At 32.9% G+C, this 21,781-nt stretch overlaps 1 protein-coding gene across 1 annotated transcript; it reads right to left on the minus strand.

Moving 5' to 3' along the window:
• Positions 1 to 9,648: 9,648 nt before the first annotated feature.
• Positions 9,649 to 11,285, minus strand: LOC131038662 (myb-related protein 330-like). Its single transcript, XM_057971163.2, has 3 exons — positions 11,144 to 11,285; positions 10,528 to 10,657; positions 9,649 to 10,432 (listed from the first exon to the last, which is right to left on the minus strand). The coding sequence occupies exons 1-3, from the start codon at positions 11,283 to 11,285 to the stop codon at positions 9,649 to 9,651; spliced, it is 1,056 nt and encodes a 351-aa protein (XP_057827146.2).
• Positions 11,286 to 21,781: the final 10,496 nt, after the last annotated feature.

Raw genomic sequence — 21,781 nt, forward strand, 5'->3', positions numbered from 1 at the left:
CTTTGCATACAAACACTTGTTCCAAGTTGAGTCAAGGTGAAATGTGTTACCTTTTGTTTGTGTCCCGGTAGCAGCTAACTTTCCATGCTTGTCATGAACTTTGACAATTCCTTTATGAAATTCTATTCAGTAACCTGTATTGTTTAGCTATGCTACACTCAACAAATTGTATTTCAAACCTTCAACCCAATAAACATCATTGCATCTTGCATTGTCAAGAAGTGTTATAGATCCTTTACCTTTTACCGGACATGGTGCATCATTACCAAATCTTACATAGCCTCCATCATAATCTTCTAATGTAACAAATTTGTGTTTATCACCTGTCATGTGATGTGAGCATCCACTATCTATGATCCACGAATCATTAGTATTTATGTGAGATATTAGGGCTTTTTCTTCATACCTTTCTTCATCTGATCCATCTTTGATAGCCACATAAACTACTTCCTCTATATCAGTTTCATCTGATTTATCATCATTTGATTCCTCATCAGCTATTAGGCATGACTTTCTATCTCTTCTTCTGAAGTCTCGCTGTCCTCTGTAATGATTATCTTTCTGTCTGTCATCTCGGTAATCTCTCTTTTTACTAGAATCTTTGTCAGGACAGTTAGAAGCCATATGTCCTATCTTATCACAATTGAAACATTTCAAAGGTAGTTTTCCTTTATACTTACCTTTGCCTCTCGGTAACCTTTTGGCTAATAGTGCTTCAAATTCTTCTTGCTTTCTGATTTCCTCATACAGTTTGTGTACTTCTTCCATGTTATTGTGAAATCTTTCACTTGCTCCACTATGATCCCCTTTAGTGTACTTACTCATTCTATCATTGTAATCATCAGATTCACCAATATGAAAAGAAATGAATGTAGATTCAACTTTATTTACCGAAGACCCACTATTATCAAAGTTACTTAACTCAAATGCATGTAGCTTACCAATAGTAGCATCTAAAGAAACTAGCATATTGGGTACAAACCTCAATTCATTGATTGCAGAGACTCGGATTGCATAAGCTAGTAGAAGGGTTCTTAAAAACTTACTTGTTATATCCTTTTCTTCAATAGTTCCACCTGCTCCTTTGATTTGATTGACAATCTCCTTTAGTCTTGTACTATACTGGGTTATGTTCTCACCTTCATTCATCCTCATAGATTCAAGTTGTCCTCTTAGATTATCCCCTTTTGCTCTTTGAACATGTTCATCTCCACCATACACAGATATGAGCTTGTCCCACATTGCCTTTGCATCATTACAGCCTTCTAGATCATTAAACTTTGAGTCGGTCAATGTAGATGTTATTTCAATCATTGCTTGAATATGTTATTGCTTTGCCTTTATCTCTTCCATTGTCAATAGATAGGTGCTCAGTGTAATGAAATCATTCTCCAGATAATATACAACATATTCTCCAACTCCTGATAGGTGCAGCTTCATCCTTTTTTGCCATGTAGAGAAACTTGACTTGTTCAGCTTCAGTGCATCTCTCTTATAGCTCTTTAGATCTTTTCCTCAAGTGCTTTTAAACTTTTTCTTCCGGAGTCCAAAGCTCTAATACCAATTGATAGTTCTGATACTTAATGTTAAGTACAAATGCCAAGCTAATAAGATGAGAGGGGGGGGGGTGAATCATACAAACTTAATCTTCCATAAAAACAACAGATTCAACATCGGTAACATATACTTCAGTAATATAACCAAAACTGCTAAACATGCAAACTCATAAGCATATAAACATTATAACACTCATAACACCAGATTTAACATGGAAACCCAAATAGGGAAAAACCACTATGGGATTTCGGACCCACTAAGAAATATACTCTTCTAGAGTATGCTCGGTTCAAAGAAAATCTTGTTAAAGATTACAAACACATTGCTAGATGTGACTCGGTTAAGGGATTTCCCTCAGATCTATTAGGATCTTCACCTTGTTAGAAGTGACCTTGTTAAAGGATTTCAAACACTCAATCAGAATGTCACCTTGCTAGAGGGTTTTACAAATAAGACTTTTAAGTCCACTCGGTTAATAGATTTTCTGTCACTTTACAAAAGAACAGTAATAAAAATCTATCTGCAACTTCACATCTAAAAATGCTAAAGTAGATTCTTATTTGCTCAATACAATCTAGACATAGAACTAATCTTGTCCATCTGCTAGGCTCTATACTCTGTTATTCAAATAGGTCTTCAAGCTTCTGTGCTCGGTAATCACTATGTAGCATCCTTGTGCATACACTTGCCCGCATACATTGTTTATCAACAGTTCCTTATTTATAAACAATTTGCCAACCGCTTAATCTCCTTGATCACATATCCCATGATCAATCATAGCCATCAGATCTTCAAACTTGACCAGGTTTAATGTATCCTTCGATCTGAAAACATTTTATCCCACCTCGGAACTTGCATACATTTCTTGGAACTTGTGTTGGGGTATTGCAGTTCAATCTAAGCTGTAGATCTTCCTGCCGATTTTTCTTTGCCGTAGATTCTTTAACAAACTTCATTCATGGCATACCAATCATTTAATCATAACCAGCTCATCAGCTTCCTTCATTAAATAATGCTTTTATTCATTCAATGCATTTTGTTATTACTCGGTTGCAACTTGGTAAATACTAAACTTCACTCGGTAGACATTCCGCCTTCATTAACCGATAGCGATAACCTTAGGGTTTACCGACTAGGTTCCTTGCTCGGTAACATAGTATAGTATTAACCTTACAATCAATAACATATGTAGGATATCAAAACAATCTAAACTTCATGATCTCATCTTTGTCTAACTCGGTAATAGTTGCCCATTGAATAACTTATTCCTCCCCTTATTCATCACATTCTTTATGTGTCTTTTACCGACATATTTAAACTCATCAAATCATACTTCTTAAGATATGGCAACATCATACTGAATTAGAAAATCAATTTCTTGACATCAATGACAAAATAATAATATTAAGACAGTAAACATCCTTGATCAGTTATATCCATAATCATCAACAACCTTCTTAATATCCTTATTGAAATGCCAACAATCTCCCTTGTCTGTTATAATGCCAACAAAATATAAATCCTTTGCATGAGACTTTGAAGCTAGTTGAATAAACTATTAACCTCCATTATTTTTCTTCTTCTTTTTCTATTTTGCTATAGATGTAGAAGTTTGAGAAACCAAAGCCTGAGATTCGGAAGCAAAAATTAAATCAGGTTGTGGCAATTTAGCTTGTTCCCTTTAGGTACTAAAAAAATATCTCAAATGAAGGTATAGTGAATGTGGTACTCAAAGAACCCATGGTGGAATAAAATGAGGATGCAAAGAACTGAAATTATCCTTAAAAATTTGATAGCATAAAATAATGCACTCCTTTTCAATCTTCCCTAGGTTGCCATAATCCTATACCAGTGATTTGATGGATATGAACTTCTCCAAAAAATCCTCAATGGAAGGAAAGGAATCAAGTCCAATTATTTGAAATATTCCAACATAAAGTGTACAAAACTCATTAATAGCCCCAAAAAATTGCTCAAATTTGAGCCACTTAGCCCTAAGAGTGATGCAAGAATCAATACATGGAATTGGAGACTATTTGAAACATTTAGGCCAATCAAAACCATAGCCTCATCCATATTTTGCCTATACTAAATGATCTCAAACTAATGAGTCAAATTGGGTTGGGTCTTATCTAAACAAGACCATAAACCCCTAGATCAAAATAATTTGGTCATTTTGGTCTTCCAGCTATGATAGTTATGGGGTGTAAGTTTCTCAACAAAGGGTTATGCTATTAGAATCAACTTTAAAATTAGGAAAGGGTTAGGGCAATATAGGAATCTGAAAGATGATGATTCTACTTCCCCACAACTAGAAAAATGAACCCTTTTGCACTTTTCTAAGCTAAGAAATCACAAAATCAAGAATAATCCATCAGATTTATTATAATATTTGTTTTGCAAAAAATGGAGTCTAGATGTGTAAGATATTGCCCCAGAAGTAGAAAACTAATGATTCAACTTTGCAAGTATGTTATAAAAAATGGGAGAAAAATCTAACAAAAATACTAGCACCACTAGATCATGTCAAAAACCATGTTTTTTGACGAGATCTTTTCGAATCTAAATAAAATATTCATTGACTATGCACTCATGCATGTAGGTATCGACGCCAGTTCCTGCACAGACCTGACGTATAGGTTTGAGCAAAAAATTCAATGCATTTAAAAAAACACTATTAAATTTTTTGAAAACCTGCTAAGATTTTTGAATTTTTTTGTTGCACTATAATTTTTTTTGCTACAGTGTGTGAGGATGGTATGTTGTGCAAGCATTGACATCGTATGTCGTAAAAATCCATACAATTGTACGAAATTTTGTACAAGTACCTGGAACCCCCAAAAAATCACCTTGAGTTTTTCCTTGCACAAATTTTTGTAATTTGAGAGATGTCCTTAGGGGTTTTCGGTGTTTTAAGAATGATAACTACTATTTTGCTCCAAATTGCCCAAATTTTTTTCCGACCCCTATACTTTTTCTTGAATTTTGTACCCTCAACGAAATTGACCCAAAATTTCAATTACTCAAATTTTGATGAAATGATAGCCAATCTTAGGGTTTTGGGACATTGCGAATGTGATGTCAACTTCTGTTTGAGCCCAATGTGCACAAAAAAACTCTCAAGGCTAGATCCCTCAAGAATATGGATAATAAATTTATAGATCTACTCTAATACCTTGTAGAAGTTGACGATACAACCACATGCGCCAATAATCATCCACAAGAAAAACACCTATCACACAAAAGAGATTAAGCAAGGATAATATGGTCAACAACTTGAGAATTCTATATTGATTACAAAAAATAATATGATTACAATGAACAAATGAACCCTTATAAATGGATGAATGAAACCCTAGATGCAAAACCCTAATGCAAGATTAAATTGGCTAGTGCCAAGTGTCACAATCATAATGAATGAGACAACTCAAGCTATTATTAGTCTAATTAAATGAAAGAAAAAAGCACCTAAGTTTATCTTAAGAGAAAAAGGTTATTAAAGGACCTAATTAATAAATAATTAGATAAAGTGTCCTAATTACTCCAATAGACTCTTCCAAATAACGTTTCTACCTTTTGATTTGTTAACGATCTAATTTCTTCGCCCAACTTTAAACTAACATCATCTTCTTATTTTCTTAACTTAATTAAATGCTTTTATTAATCACTTTATTGAATAATCCATGCTTAGGAATAAGACCTTGTCTAGACCTTGTAAGAATTCTTTAAAATTGTCATCCAACTTAATTGTGGTATTAACTAAATCTATTTTTTATTTAGGGTTTCTAAGAGGTTGCAATAGGGTAGGAACTTTTATGCTTCTACTTTTTTTTACTCGTGATTTGTTGGACTCTTGATTATTAATAGCATTTTCAAAGTTGTTTGATAGCCTTCTAGTTCTTTTTAGTAATAGGCTTGTCTTCTCTGGGATCTTCTCCTTCTTCTTTTTACTTTATTTTCCTATCTTTTTAGCAACATCCACGTCATCATGCTCAATAACATGCTCATTAACATTCTCCATTCTCAATTTTGTTTCCATTTCTATCCCTCTTCAGTGTCTATATTCTCTTTCTCTTACTTGTCTTTGTCTTCTGTCTTCTCCATTTGGACTAGCCATTATTCTTTTCATTTCCAAGCCAATTTTCTCTTTGATCTCTTTTGAATTTCTTGTCTACTTTGTCCATGGGTATTTTTAATTTTGAGATTGCATTAGTCCTTTATTATTTTCCATGGTAGTTATCCAATATCTTTTCTTACCAGGCACATCTCTTCATGGTTCTCTCTAGACCTCTTCTCATTTCCATTTCCAATCCCCTTGGTGCCTAAACCCCTCTCATAGGGTATCCATCAAGAGATCATATTTGTAGTTTAAATTATATCTCTATCATCTTCTTTCCTTTTTGATTCGGTTTAAGATTTTGAATTTAAAAATTTTCCTAGTAACCCTCAACAATCCCCTAACTAGGTTCATGACAACAGAACCAATGTTAAAAAGAAATCTAAGGGATAAATACTAGAGTTTTGAGCCCTAGTGATCTCTTAACTTTTTGTAGTCTTTATACCTTGGACCCAGTCTTATTGAGGGTACAAGGGATTATATTCAGACCTAATATTAGTTGTAAATCAGAATAAAGGCATACAAAACATAATAGATTAAAAATTGAAAGTATTTCTATTTACTATATTCAATTGATATACATTACATAACCTTATATCTTCTTTCCTATTTTGCTATATTCACTGTTATATTGGTGAATGGATCTCACAATATTCTTATATCTAATACATGAGATGCGACCCTTAGATAGTATCCCTAACCTACATCCTATGTTCCAAGTTTATCTTTTGATGTCGTCATGTAGTGAGACATGGCAAGTTCTTCAGATCTATCTCTATACCATTTTCCTACCAATAGTTGTCTTTTTTTAAATATCATTTTCTTCTATCGAGAGCTCACTTGTGCTCCTTTTTTCTCTTCTAATATATCAAGGGGGCATCACCTCAATATCACATTTCTTCAATTTTCTAATTGACTAGGACATTGTAGCTCCCCTTTTCTCTTAAAAATATGTATTTAATTTTTCTTTAAAATAATATTATTCTAAGGCCATTTCAAAGAGGGACAAAATATAGAATCTAAAATTGATTCACTATCAAATTATGATTATACATATTGGATGCATCTCCCCATTTAATTTTATGTTCAAGATAATGTTTTGATAATATTTATATAGCTACAAATGACACATTTTTGTGTATAGTTGGGACTATGTATGTTGCCTAGTTTGCATGTAGCCCTATGCTGACATCTTATTGTCATGCTTATGTGCATAAAATCCCAATCCAATTTCACTATTCTTTTATTTTAATTAATAATACGAACATAGTCCATCATCTTTAATCCTTTTGTACACTAATCCAACCTACTTGTCTAATGTAGGCCATGTCCACAAGTACAAGGTTGTGCTCATGTCCACAATATTGATCCTTATGAATGGAAAAATCAAAATCAAGTTTAATTTAGCTAACTAGCCCTTGTTTTTTACACTTTAATCCCAAGATGGCCATGCACAAATCTTCACAATTTGGTGTTATCTCCACATATATAAAATGACATTGATTTCAATTCATTTTACAAGAAAACACAATACATGCTCGATGCAAGTCTCTCAATACAAGGATACTCAAGACGAGTCATTCACATTTTCATCTATGATATTTGGTCACATTCCTACTACATGTGAATCGCATAGCATTAATTCTAGAATTTATGAGCATGTTTGAATTCTGCTATATATCAAGGTATTTCTAAATACCAATAGCTTGAAAGAAATACGTTAAGATAGTGGAAGAAGATATCATTGTTGAGTAGTCAATTTTTTGGGATTTCACATGGCAAAATCTAAAAGATCATTAGAAATTGGCGTTGCGGGAATTGCGTGAGATCACAATCACAAACTAAATTAAAAAAATGTAGAGAACCCACCACAAAGCAAAGGACAATATTCTGATTCTCATCCATATCTAGATTTCAAAGAGTACATATTTTATTGTCTTCATCATTAGATAAACATTCTTTAATCACAAAACTAAAGAATCTCTTTATATATTACTATTTCTAATATTTTTATCTCCTCATCTAATCTTATTCCATTCCAACAACTCATTACATCTAAATTAATTTATATTTCCTTTCTACTTATTTAACTCCACGTTTTCTTCACAAAACATAAAAACGCTATGAAATTAAGAAAAAATAAAATGATGTGTCGTCTAATGTTTTTAAACATTGAAAAGCATATTTTATTTAAAATTCAGTGATGCCATTGTTGCGGAAAAAAACATTGTTAATCAGAAACAGGTATGCAGAAAGTTCTGGGAAATCTCTGCCATGTAACAGGTTTGCAGACTAGCCATTTAGCTGAAATCTATTTTTTCTACCAAGCTATAGTCACCATGAAATCCCAAATCAATATCATATGTGTATGTCTGTAATTCATTTGAATTTATAATAGATTTCGTAATAGTTAATAAATAGTATATTGTAATAGGTAATAAATTAAAGGTAGTTGAAATAAATATATGGGAGAAGTTTAAAATGTTGAATTAAAGAACAAAGTCTATAATTATTAGGATTTAAATTTAATATTAAGATGGATATAGATCATGTGTGTATAGTTAATATGTAATAAATCTTTTTCTTTTTTCTTTTGTTTATTGTATAATAGTTTTCAATCAATTTATTAGTTGGCAAATTATATGGAAGATATGTATTATTTATATAATAAATATTTACCACAATCAAGATATATATAAAAACAATTGTAAATTCATTTTTTGTAGACCTAAATGAAACTCATATAGATATTATTTCACTTTTAGATTCCTTAAGAGTTGATGGTGGATTATAAATATTTTGATTGGTATATTGTTAAATTGAACTAAATGAGTTGTTATTATACAACATCATGTGAGTAGGAGTATATATAATAACAACTTATTTAGTTCAATTTAACAATATATCATTCAAAATATTTCTAATACACCACCAACTATATATACAAGACCCAAATATGAAAAAAATATGTGGAAGAAGTTAAAGTATTGATATCAATTGAATATTAATTTTTTTAGCAAATTTTAAGAAAGATATTATTTCCTACAATTATTAGGCACTAAATTTAACATTCCAATGGATACAAATCATATGTATGATTAATATGTTATAGATTTTTTCTTTTCTTTTTGTTTGCTATATTATATTGCTCAATCAATGAATTAGTTGGTAAATTGTATGAAAGACCTTTATAATTCATATTTATGCATTTTATATTCATCCCTATATGTATGTATGTATGTATGTATGTGTGTGTGTGTGTGTGTGTGTGTGTGTGTGTGTATGCACATTCATTTTTTGTAGTATCTAGATAAAACTCATATATCAATCAAAATAATGGTTTTTTAAATACTACTAGTTTGAAATGAATACCTTAAGAGTGTCGGGGAGGATATTATTGTCTGGTAGTCTATTTTTAGGGAGCTTGCATAGCAAAATCTAATGATCATTAGAGATTGATTTTGTGGACATTGTGTGAGATCATAATCACAAACTAGACCTAAATATAAGAAAAAATCTTTTGATTCACATCCATACACGTAATTGTCCAAGACATTTCTATATATTTCATCATCTTTATCAATACAGCTTCATTAATCATGAAACTAAACAATCTATTTATTTATCACTATTTAGAATTATTTTCCTGAACTCATCTAATCTTATTCCTTTCCAACAACTCATTGAATCTAAATTAATTTATATTTCCTTTCTAGTTATTTGACTCCACGTTTTCTTCACAAAACATAAAAAAAAGCTATGAAATTAAAAAAAAAACCAATGATATGCCGTCCATATTTTTAACATGGAAAAGCATATTTTATTTAAAATTCATCGTTGTCATTGTTGGGGGGATAAAAACATTGTTAATCATCTACAATAAAACCAAATTCCCGTACATATCAGAAACAGTTATGCAGAAATCTCTGCTATATAACAGATTTACAATGTAACAGATTTGCAGACTGAGCCATTCAGCTGAAATCTAAGTTCTCTACGAAAGAATAGTCTCCATGAAATCCCAAATCAACCTCATTATAGCTCATGTTATCCCAATCATTAAAACTACTTGTACTTGTAGTCGACAAATCGTTGCAGAGAATGTCTGACTCTTCACATGGCAGAGAGCTCTCAGAAGAGGAACCCCACAACATGTTATTGTTTGATACATCGCTAGACAAGTTCAAAATTTGATCTTGTGGGCTCAATAATTCTGAACTTGTAAAAACCTGCCTTGTTTCTTTTGGAAGTGGGTACTGATTTGACTGGTAATTCATGCAGATTGAATTTTCTGAGTCGGTCCCTAATTGTGGCAACAGTTCTAATCTATTGGAGGTCATGTTAATGGCGGGCTTTTCATTCTGGCCTGAATAAAACCATTCATGAAATAGACCACCCAGAAAAGAATTGTCTGCCAGCAGGGATTTTGACTCACGAGGATTGGCTTTTACATATTGATGCCCAGATTCTGCAGCTAATGGCATTGTAATCTCCTCAGGACTTCCATATGTAGAGCTCTGCAAATTAAGTTCCTCATTTGAAGCATAAATGTGATTATCCCTAGGCAGTTCATTTGCTTCTGTACAAGTGTTTGTGCTACTACACTCTACTATCTCCTTTCTTGTGTGCTCTTCAAGAGTTTTGTGTGCACTTTCATCTCTTCCCAATATGTTGAGCTTCTTCTTCAAATGGGTATTCCAGAAATTCTTTACCTCGTTGTCAGTACGCCCAGGAAGCATTGAAGCAATCAGAGACCACCTGTAATATTGTAATATAATTCTGTTACAAACCCATATGATAAAGGATAACAAAATGACATTAAATTTGTCTAATAGAGTTTCAAGTTCAATTACTTGTTGCCTATGATTTCTTGTGCATTGATGATAATAATCTGTTCTTCATGGGAAAACCCCCCTCGTTTTAGGCCGGGCCTTAAGTAGTTTATCCACCTAAGTCTGCAACTCTTACCACACCTTTGTAGACCTGCACAATTTCAAGACCACAACCAAATATGAGACTACAATAGTTGGTATGAGCATGAGTTTTTCACAATTCATGTAGTATTAAAATGATTTGTTTTTTCATAAGTAATTCATATTGTATTTGAAAGATTGTTTTTGTTATCAATTGTGTATGTTTTATATCGATGTTTCAGATAACATTTTTTTTTTCCAATGATCAATCACTGAATGTGAACTGAAACATTGATAAAAGGCAAAAAAAATATGAGACTGCAACAGTTCGAATGAGTATTAAAAAGATTATTTTTGCATGAATTTTTAACAATTCACATGTCATGTTCCAAAGATTGTTTCAGTTATCACTTATATATGCTTTTGTATCGACGTTTCAGATAACATGTTTTCTTTCTAATGATAGATCACTGAATGTAATCTGAAACGTCGATGAAAACAAACTCGATAGACCGGATTCTAGCAAAGAATAGAAAAGATGCAAGAAAGAACTAACCAGCTAGTTTAGGAACATGACTCCAATATCCATGGCCATATTTGAGAACATAGCTTTTCAATATACGGTCCTCTTCAGGTGACCAGAGCCCCCTCTTGTATTTCTTCCTTGTGTCTTCTTTACAGCAAGACTGGCACACCATGACTACTGATTAATGTAAGTGAAGGACTGAGATGCAAGTTAAGCAAACATAGAAGATCATATGAACTAAAATTGATGTATAAGCTGCTGAATTGTTTGGAGATAAATAAGTGATGAATTGCACGTGGGCAATTGAGAAATGACGTGATAAGTTGTTGCATGGCCAGCCTGCCGACTGTGTAGTTAGCTCATAACAGTATTAAATTCAATATTTATATTTAAATTTTTGTTTATGATATGTGAGTGATGCACTGTACTGTCCTCTTGTGTTTGTTTCAAACACTGCTATCATATTCCGTTACATGTTGTATAATGACAGGCAATTCAACTTCTATGTTTACCGTGGGATTTTTTAAATTTATTATTTTTCATATGTTTGTTGGACTTCATTTTAATTATTTTATATTTTAATTTGATGTCAATAGTCAGAAACAATACTTGGTGTCATTGATGGTAGATACGCCTTCACTTTTATTGGTCCATTGGTACTTTATTAAATGATTAGTTATTATTATGCAACATCATGGGGTATGTGTCTCAATCTATTAGTTATATATAAATTAGAGGTAGTTGAAATAAATATATGCAAGAGTTGATACCAATTTTAGGACCTAAAATTTCTTATAATTGTTAGGTATTGAAAAATTCAATGCATACAAGTCATATATGTATTATTGTATTATATTATTCTATCAATGTTTTAGTTGTTTGGTAAATCATATGAAATATATTTATGATAACATATTCTATGCAATATATATTCACCACAATCAAGATAACATTTAATTCAGTTTAACAATACATCAATCAAAATATTTCTAATCCGCCGTCAACTCCTATATATCTAGGAGAGTTGAAATAGCTAATATATTAAAGATATTTGGATTAAATAAATGCAAGAAGTTTAAAATGTTGATATCAATTTGATAACACATTTTTCCCAGAAGAAGGATCTCATTTCCTAAAACTATTAGACACTACATTTAATATTCCAATAGACACTAATCATGTGTGTATGATTAATATGTTATAGGTCATTTTTAATCTCTTTTTTGTTGTATTTTATTATTCATTCAATGTATTAGTTGGCAAATCATATGAAAGACATTTATAATACATATTTTATGCACTATATATTCACCACAATCAAGATATATACAAAAAAATATATATAAATTCATTTTTGTAGAACCTAAATGAACCTCATATTTATTAATTCAATTTTAGATTACTTGAGAATTGATGGTGGATTATAAACATTTTGATTTGATACATATTGTTAAATTGAAGTAAATGAGTTGGTGTTATGCAACATCATGAGAGTAGGAGTATATATAATAACTCATTAAGTTCAATTTAAGAATCAATCGAAATATTTTTTAATCCACATCAACTCCTAAATAATCTAAAAATGAATATATATGTGAAAATTTATTAGTTGTTCACTTCATGTATAGGGATTTGTAATAGCCAATAAATTAATGATAGTTGAAATAATTATATGAAAGAAATATAAAATAAATGATGCCAAATCAATAATAAAATTTTCAGAAGCATATTATTTCCTAATTTAACATTTCAATCCGTACAAATCATTTGTATGATTAATATGCTATAGTTCTTTTTTCTCTCTCTCTTTTTTTTAATATTGTAGTTCTCAATCATTGTATTAGTTGGTAAATCATATGAAAGGAATTGATTTAATACACATTTTAAATAATATATGTTCACCACAATCAACACACACATACACACACAATTGTAAATTCACTTTTTGTAGTACCTAAATAAAACTCATATAATTATTATTTTATAATTTGTGGTGGATTACAAATATCTTGATTGATGTTGTTCAATTGAGCTAACCTGACTCAATAAATGATGCTAATTGTGTGTGTCTGTGTTCTTCATAATGATTGATGATAAAATTATTGATTGATTAGTGATAGTGGCATGTACTAATGACTTATTTTATTATCTTTTATTGTGAAGTAAACTTTAGGATTAAAAAAGTATATCATATCAAAGGATGTAATTCAATCCATTGTAATGGAAGAGGTAGATAGTTAGTAAAATCATTCCAACACAATGTTGCCTATGCTGGTGACTTAGTCATGAATTCAAACAAGTTAGAAATTATTGAGGTATAATCTCATAGTGTTCCACTAGTGTCTATGTATTTGTTATTTTATTTTGGTTATTTTTCATGATTGAATTTTCTTTTTCTAGATTCAATTGGTGCCTTGTTGATAGAAAGAGAAATAATGAGGGTGTTAGATGCATTTTTTATGTGAATAAGTTTTTCCAAAGTAGGAATTTTTAACCTAGTTTAATATTAATGAATAAATAATAGAGATAGCATTGATGAAACGAAAGAGATAATTGAAAGAAAAATAAGAATTTGAATCGAACATGAATAAATTAAGAAAAACAAAATCAATATGAGTAAAAGCATAAATTGTGCACCTAATAGAGGATTTTTTTATAAAGGGCTACTCCACTCAACACTTACACATAGAGCATGGAGGCCTCATTCTCCTTATCATGGAGCATGCTAAATATTTGTCTATTCAGCTTAAACCATAATATTTTAAGCGTAAAATTGAGTTTGCCTAGAAGTTTATTTTCTAAAATTGATCTTGCAGATTTTTTTATTTAGATTAATTGTTTCAGATTTGATTTAGAAAAAAATCAAAATTTAAATTCAAATTCATAGATCTCATTTTAATCAAGTGACATAAATTAAGAGGTTTATTCATCAAAACCCTAATTTATTTTGGTTAACTGGATTTGTGGGTTGCAAACTTCATCACTTCAATTTTCAAATCTGATTTTAAAAATTAATAATGTCACTCAATGGATTTGATTTACTCAATGGATTTGATTTATTCGCTATTTCACATATGATTACTTTTATTTTCACTTATATTTATCATAATCATGTGTTGGATAATGACTTCTTTCATTATAAATTTCTTCTTTTCATCCATAGCACTCTAGTATATTACCTTTTTAGAATTTAGAATTTCTTCCTTTTAATCAATTAGATATCAAAGCTTTCATTTATAGTGCATGTTTCATTATTATATTTCTACGAAAATGCATTGCATATATAGATCACATTAAAGCTTTTGTAGATCCTAATCCTAGAGATGTTCATGGAGAACCTAATACTTGTACCTCTCCTAGGGTATCTAATGTGAATGAAGAAAAAGCTAATACTCATATCAATGATCTCTCTAATGCATAGAAATAATTGAAGAGAAACATGGCACCATCTTCTTGGTGGCACTGTGTTGTCATTGACGTCAACCGGTAATGGTGTCATTGATGTCAACTGGTACAACATGTTACTGGTATAGTTTGTCACCGATAAATATGGGATGTCGACCTGTATGGATTGTTGGGATGTTAACCGTTGAATAGGCATTGGAGATAGTTGGCATTATGGCAATGCCAACCAATGAGAGATATGTTGGCAGTGTATGGCTGCCAACTAGCAAGCATGTGACACGTAAGCAAGCAAGGTTGAGATAATGGAGAAAGTGCAAGCAACTGGTATGCAGTTGGATGTCATACAACAGGACTCCCATCAGATGAAGATATTGTCACAAGATGAAGAGAAGATTGACAGATAGTAAGGTAGACAAAAGGGATGTCTATCGGGTTATGAGTTTTGATTGAAGATGTATCTGCTCAAATAGGGAAGTCACATTGGTGCAACACCGGAAGCAGAGTGCACAATATAATGACAACCGATTCCCACCAATTATTTGTTAGTAGATGAAAAAGATCCACTTCTACCGGTAAGTGGTAATACTTATTTTATCTCACAATATGCATGGAATGCATCATAAACCTCCGAGATAAGACAATCAAGAGATATAAGGCAGGTGGTTGAAGGCACACACTGGATGAACAAAGTGAAACATAATGATTCCTAAGGTGCGTGAAACCAGAGATGTGCACTGGATCAACAAGAGTAAGCATGATGAGCTACCAGGACAGATAAGGAGTGATGTGTTTGCCATTTTGGCAAACCGGTTTAGAGGAGAACCAGACAAATGAAGATGAAGGTTAGGTTTAGCAGCTACAGACATGGAGTTACGAGAATGCTGATATCAATAGAGAATCCTGTTGATGATTGATGTTGATGTTGTCATGTCACCGGTGTGATAGAATGTGTGCATTGGAGACTGTTGACATGCTAGTGTCAACCAGTAAGTATGTCAACCAGTAAGAGACCAAAGAGGAAAAGGTGAAAGGCTCTCACCAAATGGAGATATGTATAATGACTCACTCTGAATATATGCTAAGGTTTGGAAAGTTTATGACTAGGCTGATGTGATTCCACTGACATAATAGGAGACTGCATGGTTTAAAGTTTGACTGGTTAGTGCATGATCGGTAGGGTAAGAAGACCAGTAGTATAGGGTGAATACTAATAGAGTGTTTTTGGTTGGTGACGCATCCTGAATCGACATAGTGAGGTGAGGTGGATGTCGACAAAGAAGACACGTAGCTTCTAGGTGGAAAAGTAGAAAACATAACATGCAGAGATTAGTGAATGAGTTAGTTTGTGATTGGGTCAACAATTAATGTAGATTGCAAAAATAATGGGTTGAGTGTAGAAGGATGCGGCTTGAGGAAGATGGAAAGGTTGACTGTTGAGATGCGATGATCAATGCAGGGGTATCTAGGTGTAGATCAGATTTGGTGAAGGGACCTACGAGATCATTTATGGTGATTGACAATCCAAAGCCAACAAAACAAGTTGCAGATTGCTAAGGTTAGAAAACATGTACTAGAAGGGAAAGTTATGACATTGTTGCATGATTTGTCACAATTTGTCCATCTTTGATACAAGATTTGATTGGATTTGGTATGCCTCGTGGTCAATGAAGAAACCCTAGCGCGCCAAGTTTGAATGTCCACCTTGGCAGTAAAGCTCAAAGATAAATATGCCGACCAAAGACCTAATTGATTGATGTTGTAGATAGGATAGAGGAGAAGTAGAGAATGCACACAGATCAGTCAGAGTGTAACTTGTTGAAGATCTTAGTGACTGAGGGTTGGAAGGTAAACCGGTAAGAGGGTTTAACAAAGGGTTAAACTGGTGAGGCCAAAGTAACTGGTAAATTGCTAAAGATTGTAGCAGTCAAGTGAGCCGATAGTGTTAGAACTGGTAAGAAGGCAATAGAGAGGGAAGCAGTGTAGTGTGAGTGTCAGAGAAGATGATCTGACAAGGTAAAAGAAGAGCAAAAGGGAATCTCAAAGAGAGGACTGAGAACCGGTAACCAGATGCATCCTCTGATAGCCCATCTAACCGATAAAGTCTGAATTGGTAAGGAAGATGCAGTGAGAAAAGGAGAGAAGATAGAGAGTGAGAAGAGACTAGACAAGGTGGAGGCTGAGCTGAGGAAGAGTCATAGAACCGATAGAGAAAAAACAAGAGGAAGACTGTTTGATAAGAGTTGAACCGGTAGAGTGATTTGATTGTGAGAGTTATAAAACTCATTTGTAAGAAGGCTACCACTATTGTATTGTTTTGATAACACTCATTGTAATCACTAAGTTGGTGCTCGATGCAAGGGTTGGTGTTCCTTTGGGTTGGTTCCCATAAATAGTTAGTGGTTGGTGCTCCTTTGGATTGGTACCCATAAATAGTTAGGGGTTGGTGCCCTAAACTTTGTATTTAGTTGTTTATTGTGAGGTTGGATTGGAGCAGTAGACTCCGACAACATTTCTCACTGAGGTTTTTCCCATATTGGGTTTTACTCATATATCCAGTGTTATGTGATGTGTCATGGTGTCTCCTTGCATATTGATCTCTTCCCTTATCTCACTGGTATGTTTACTTGGTCTTTGATATGTTAACCGGTACTCACATTTAGGATTAAAAGGGTTAAGTCTGGAAACCACTGATTCACCCCCCTCTCTATGACATCTTGTGTTATACACTTCTTCTCATACACATACCCTAGCACAAGGGGGGCAAGATCAAAATATTGGTGTTTCTCTCTCTCTAGATCCTCCTTAGTGCCCTAGAGCCTACCTTAATCATGAAAAAATTGTAGAGAAAATTATGTTATGCATTTTATTCATGTTCTATCTCCCAAAATAACATTAAGTAAAGATGATTCCTTAGATGATAAGGATCTTCCTTCCCAATCTACCAAAGAAGATATGCATGATGATAGAAAGGAAAATCCTCCTTCACAAGATATTCCTTCTTCATCTACTTTCCCCTTTATTCCTTCTAAGTATGATTACACTACAAACTTCATATAAATTTATTATAATGTTCCCATTTTCAATTAAGAAATTCTTATAGGAGTGACTTTAACACAATATCAAAACAAGGTTTTAGAGGATGAGGAATTGAAAAATTTGAACAAGGAATTAGAGTCCCTATAAACCATCCTACACAAACTAGCACATAAGGCCTAGGAAATTATCATAATTATCCTATGGATGATCTTCTTAAGATTGAAGACTTCAAATATCAACTTGCAAGACAACAAACCTATTGTTTAGCTAAAAGTGCTTCTTCTTCGAAAGCTCCTTTTTTCTCATATCACCAAACTAATGATCAGACTACCAATGATTATCCTGATTTTCAAAATGGAATGCAAAGACTCGTTGATAGGGGCATAGCTAAAATAATAGATGACAATCCTTCTTCTTCTCACAATCCTAATCCTACATCACAAGACTTAAAGCCTAATCTTGTTGACGATAAGAAAAAGTTAGCAACTAGAATCTTTTGGAAATTAGTACAACAAGAATGTTGGTTTTCCTTTTGTAAAGTTTAGCAAAAAGCATAAACAAGGTGATGAGAATTGTATTTTCTAGCTATTGTAATTCTCTTGGAAAATGTATGGCATTTAAAGAATTTGTTCAAGAGAAATTTGATAAGGCTCAAATAAATTTATGCATTGATATTGCTCTCTTTCTTGGTGAGAAAGTAATGCCTTAGCACTCTTCTCACTCTATGACACATGTGGCTAACTTAATTGGGGGCGCTTTATCATAAGAGGTGATGCTTTTTCAAATATCAAACATTTGGGATACCAGCATCTCTTCTTTCTCTCTATCTAAAATGTCACTATTTCTATTAGGGGTTGCATTATTCATGTTTTATATCCTTTCTTGTGTAGAATGGTATGTATTTTATGATTATTCTCTCTCCATATGTGGAATATGTATCTACTATTCTTTCTTTATTTTAAAGATTACCTCTCATTTAGAGTTGCATTTAACATATCTTAATGTCTTTTCTTACATTGGATAATCCTTCATGTGAGTATATTGTGCATTGGCTTATGTCTAATATCTCCTTAAAGGTTATGTAATTAATCTCATTGTCCTTACACTCGGGGGGAAATTATTTCTTTCTCTCTTTCCTTTCTAAGGATCCATATTTTCCTTTGTTAAGTGGTGTTTATTTATGATTTGATGTCATTCCTTGTGTGAAGTTGTTGTTTTCTCAAGGATTTTCTCTTATGAAAGAGGTGTATGTCCTTGGCTACAACCTCTTCCTCACATTGCAATGTATATCATATTATAAACTTACCTCTCACATTGGGTCAAAAGTGTGTCATTGTTGGCAAGAGACACTGCACAGATTATCGGGAGTTGTCATTGATGGCAACCCAAGTTAGTTTACCCATATACAATGAATGATTTTCTCATACCGGAAGTTAGATTGAAAATTGGTTTAAGTCCGACAAGCTTAGAACATAGCGTTTGATAGTGTTTGGTATTTTGGTTGGCATTTTGTTTCGGGTTAATATTTTGTGTTACGGATCTAAGAAAAAATTGATAGATGTTTGGAGTACCTTATTCCAAAATTTTAGCCTCCGATGATGATTGATGTGTGAGTTAGAAGATCCAGTGTATCGAGTTTTAGTTTGACAGTGCAATACGACCGACTAGCATGATAAATAATTATGTGGATTAAGTGGAGTGAATTTGGTGATTGTTTTTGTGGTCTAGGATGTTTAGTTGACATATGTGGTAGTGTGTGTTCGATTGTTTTGGTCCGCATTAGAATTTGAGTTTGGATTTTGTCACCAGTTTGTACACGATTCATAAAATTATTAAATGCTCTTTAGTCGACATGTAGCCGATATGATTTCTTGTTGGGGATATATAATAGCGATGGTTTTGGTCATTTTTATGATGTGAAGGTTGGGTGTAATCAATTGTACGTAGTTCCACATGTGCAGGTTGGAGATTAGTGCTCCGGATCAGTGATAGTGCAGCAAAACAAAGCAGTATCAGATGAAGTGTGAGAAGAGTATGAAATCGATGTAATGAGCTTAACTGAAACTATACTTTGGAATTTATAGATGTTAATCATCAATTCAAATGATATGTAATATTTGTATTTTAGTTGTAGGCAGTAAGCCTCTATCTTTTGAGTAGTGAGCTCTAGGCAGTGTGCCTAAATGCGTGTGCATTCCCCATTGGTAATATTTCTATACTTCTGCAGAGTAAACAAAGTAGTATAAGATGAAGTGTGAGCAGACTATGAAATCTATGTAATGATCTTAACCAAAACTGTACTTTGGCATTTGTAGATATTGTTCATCAATTCAAATGATATGTAATCTTTGTATTTGAGTTGTAGGTAGTAAGCCTCTCTCTTTTGAGTAGTGAGCTCTAGGCAGTGTTCCTAAATGCATGTGCATTCCCCATTGTAATATTTCTATACTTCTGTAGAGTATACCTATATTATGGGCTCATTTGCACCATGGTTTTTTCCTTAACCGAGTTTCCACGTACAAAAATCTGGGCATTATGGTGTTATGGTTATTTTCTTTAGGTTCTTGCATCTTTATTTTGTTCATATGCATTAAGTGGATGAAATAATTGTTTAATAAAGTTAAATATTGTTGAACAATGATTCACCCCCTCTGAGTGTTCCTCGATTCTAATAATTGGTATCAGAGCTCGGTTCAATGGATTTCGGTGGTGTTCATCAACAACTCCTAGCTGGACTATAAGATTTTGATCAGTCCAAAGTTGAAGTCTGAGAGTTGTAGGCAAACCTTAAGGATGCTGAAAATTCCATTCAACCATTGAAAGAGCAATCTAACAAGTCTAGGGAAAAGAGAAAGGAACTCTATGATTAGCTAAATTAGAAAGAAAGCAAAAGCATGGAAGATGGTCACCTGAGTCAAGCCTTGAAGGAGAAGACATAAGAATGTGAGAAGCTTGCAAAAGATAATGCAGTCTTGAAACATGAGATGGAATCTATAGTGATGGGTTTGACCAAGGAAATTAAGGGAAGAAAGAAGAATGAAGAGAATCTTAATCAGTCCTTGAAAGAAAGATCTGATGAATGCAACAAACTTGATTGTGAGATTGGCCAACTGAATCTTGACTTTAAACAATCCAAACACAATGAGGAAGAACTTGAAAAGCAGATTGTGACTCTTAGGAATGAACTTGTGATTGTAAATGAGTACAAGGAGAAGTTCAATATTAGCTCAGCTAAACTTGATGCATTACTTAAAATCCAAAAAAGGGTATATAACAAGAAAGGTCTTGGATTTGAGAAAGGTGAAAGCTCTAGATTTGGTCAAAGCAATCCTAATTAGAAGAACAAATCTAGAAGGTCTCCGGTAAGATAATCTAATGTTCAAAAATATCCATATTTCAATGGTAATTGCTTTTTTTGCAACAAATTTGGTCATAAATCTATTCAATGCAGAAGTAGAATGGATCAAAATGGTCCATCTTTCCCCAGTCAGTGTTTCAATTGCAATAAGTATGGACATAAATCAAGTGAATGTAGAAATATGATGAATAACTCTTTCAATAGAGGGAGTGTTAGATGTTATGCATGTAATAGGTTTGGATACATTCCTAATCAATGCAGATCAAGAGGAAATCAAGGGAATTATAGGTCTAGACAAGGAAATGTTGTGTGCTACAATTGCAATGAATCAGGTCACATTGCAAGGTTCTGCAGAAGCAAAAATATGAACAAGAAGGGTCCAACAAACAAGAACAAGAGTGTGTAGACAGATGATAAAGGTAAAGGGAAAGTGGATGAGATCAAGAATGAAATGAAGAAGACGTGGATAAAGAAAAGTGATACTAATATAGGGAATAGGTCCATATCTAAATCTGGTGCTGGAAATTCATCCTGGAATCAATTTAAGGCCTTTAGCCTAGGGGGAGTTTTCAAGAAAATCTTATTTCCCCTTGCTAGTGGTTGGTGCCTAAATTTGACAGGCTGATGGAAGTTGTATTGGGATATTTTAATTGATTTAGAATGATCTCAAGAAGAATTTATGTTGATCCATGGAGAAATATTTGAAGTTGTGGATGATAAAAGGTAACTATACCTTCTCATTTGTCACTTTGTGTTCAAAGAGAAAGAGGTTAACATTGCTTTGCAAGTAGATTTATGAGAGATTGAAGTATGAAAGTGATTTCATGTGAATCCCTAATCCTGTGAGAAAGGTATTTATCTGCGAATGT

Source organism: Cryptomeria japonica, chromosome 9 (assembly GCF_030272615.1).
Source record: "Cryptomeria japonica chromosome 9, Sugi_1.0, whole genome shotgun sequence".
In the NCBI taxonomy this organism is placed as follows: domain Eukaryota; kingdom Viridiplantae; phylum Streptophyta; class Pinopsida; order Cupressales; family Cupressaceae; genus Cryptomeria; species Cryptomeria japonica.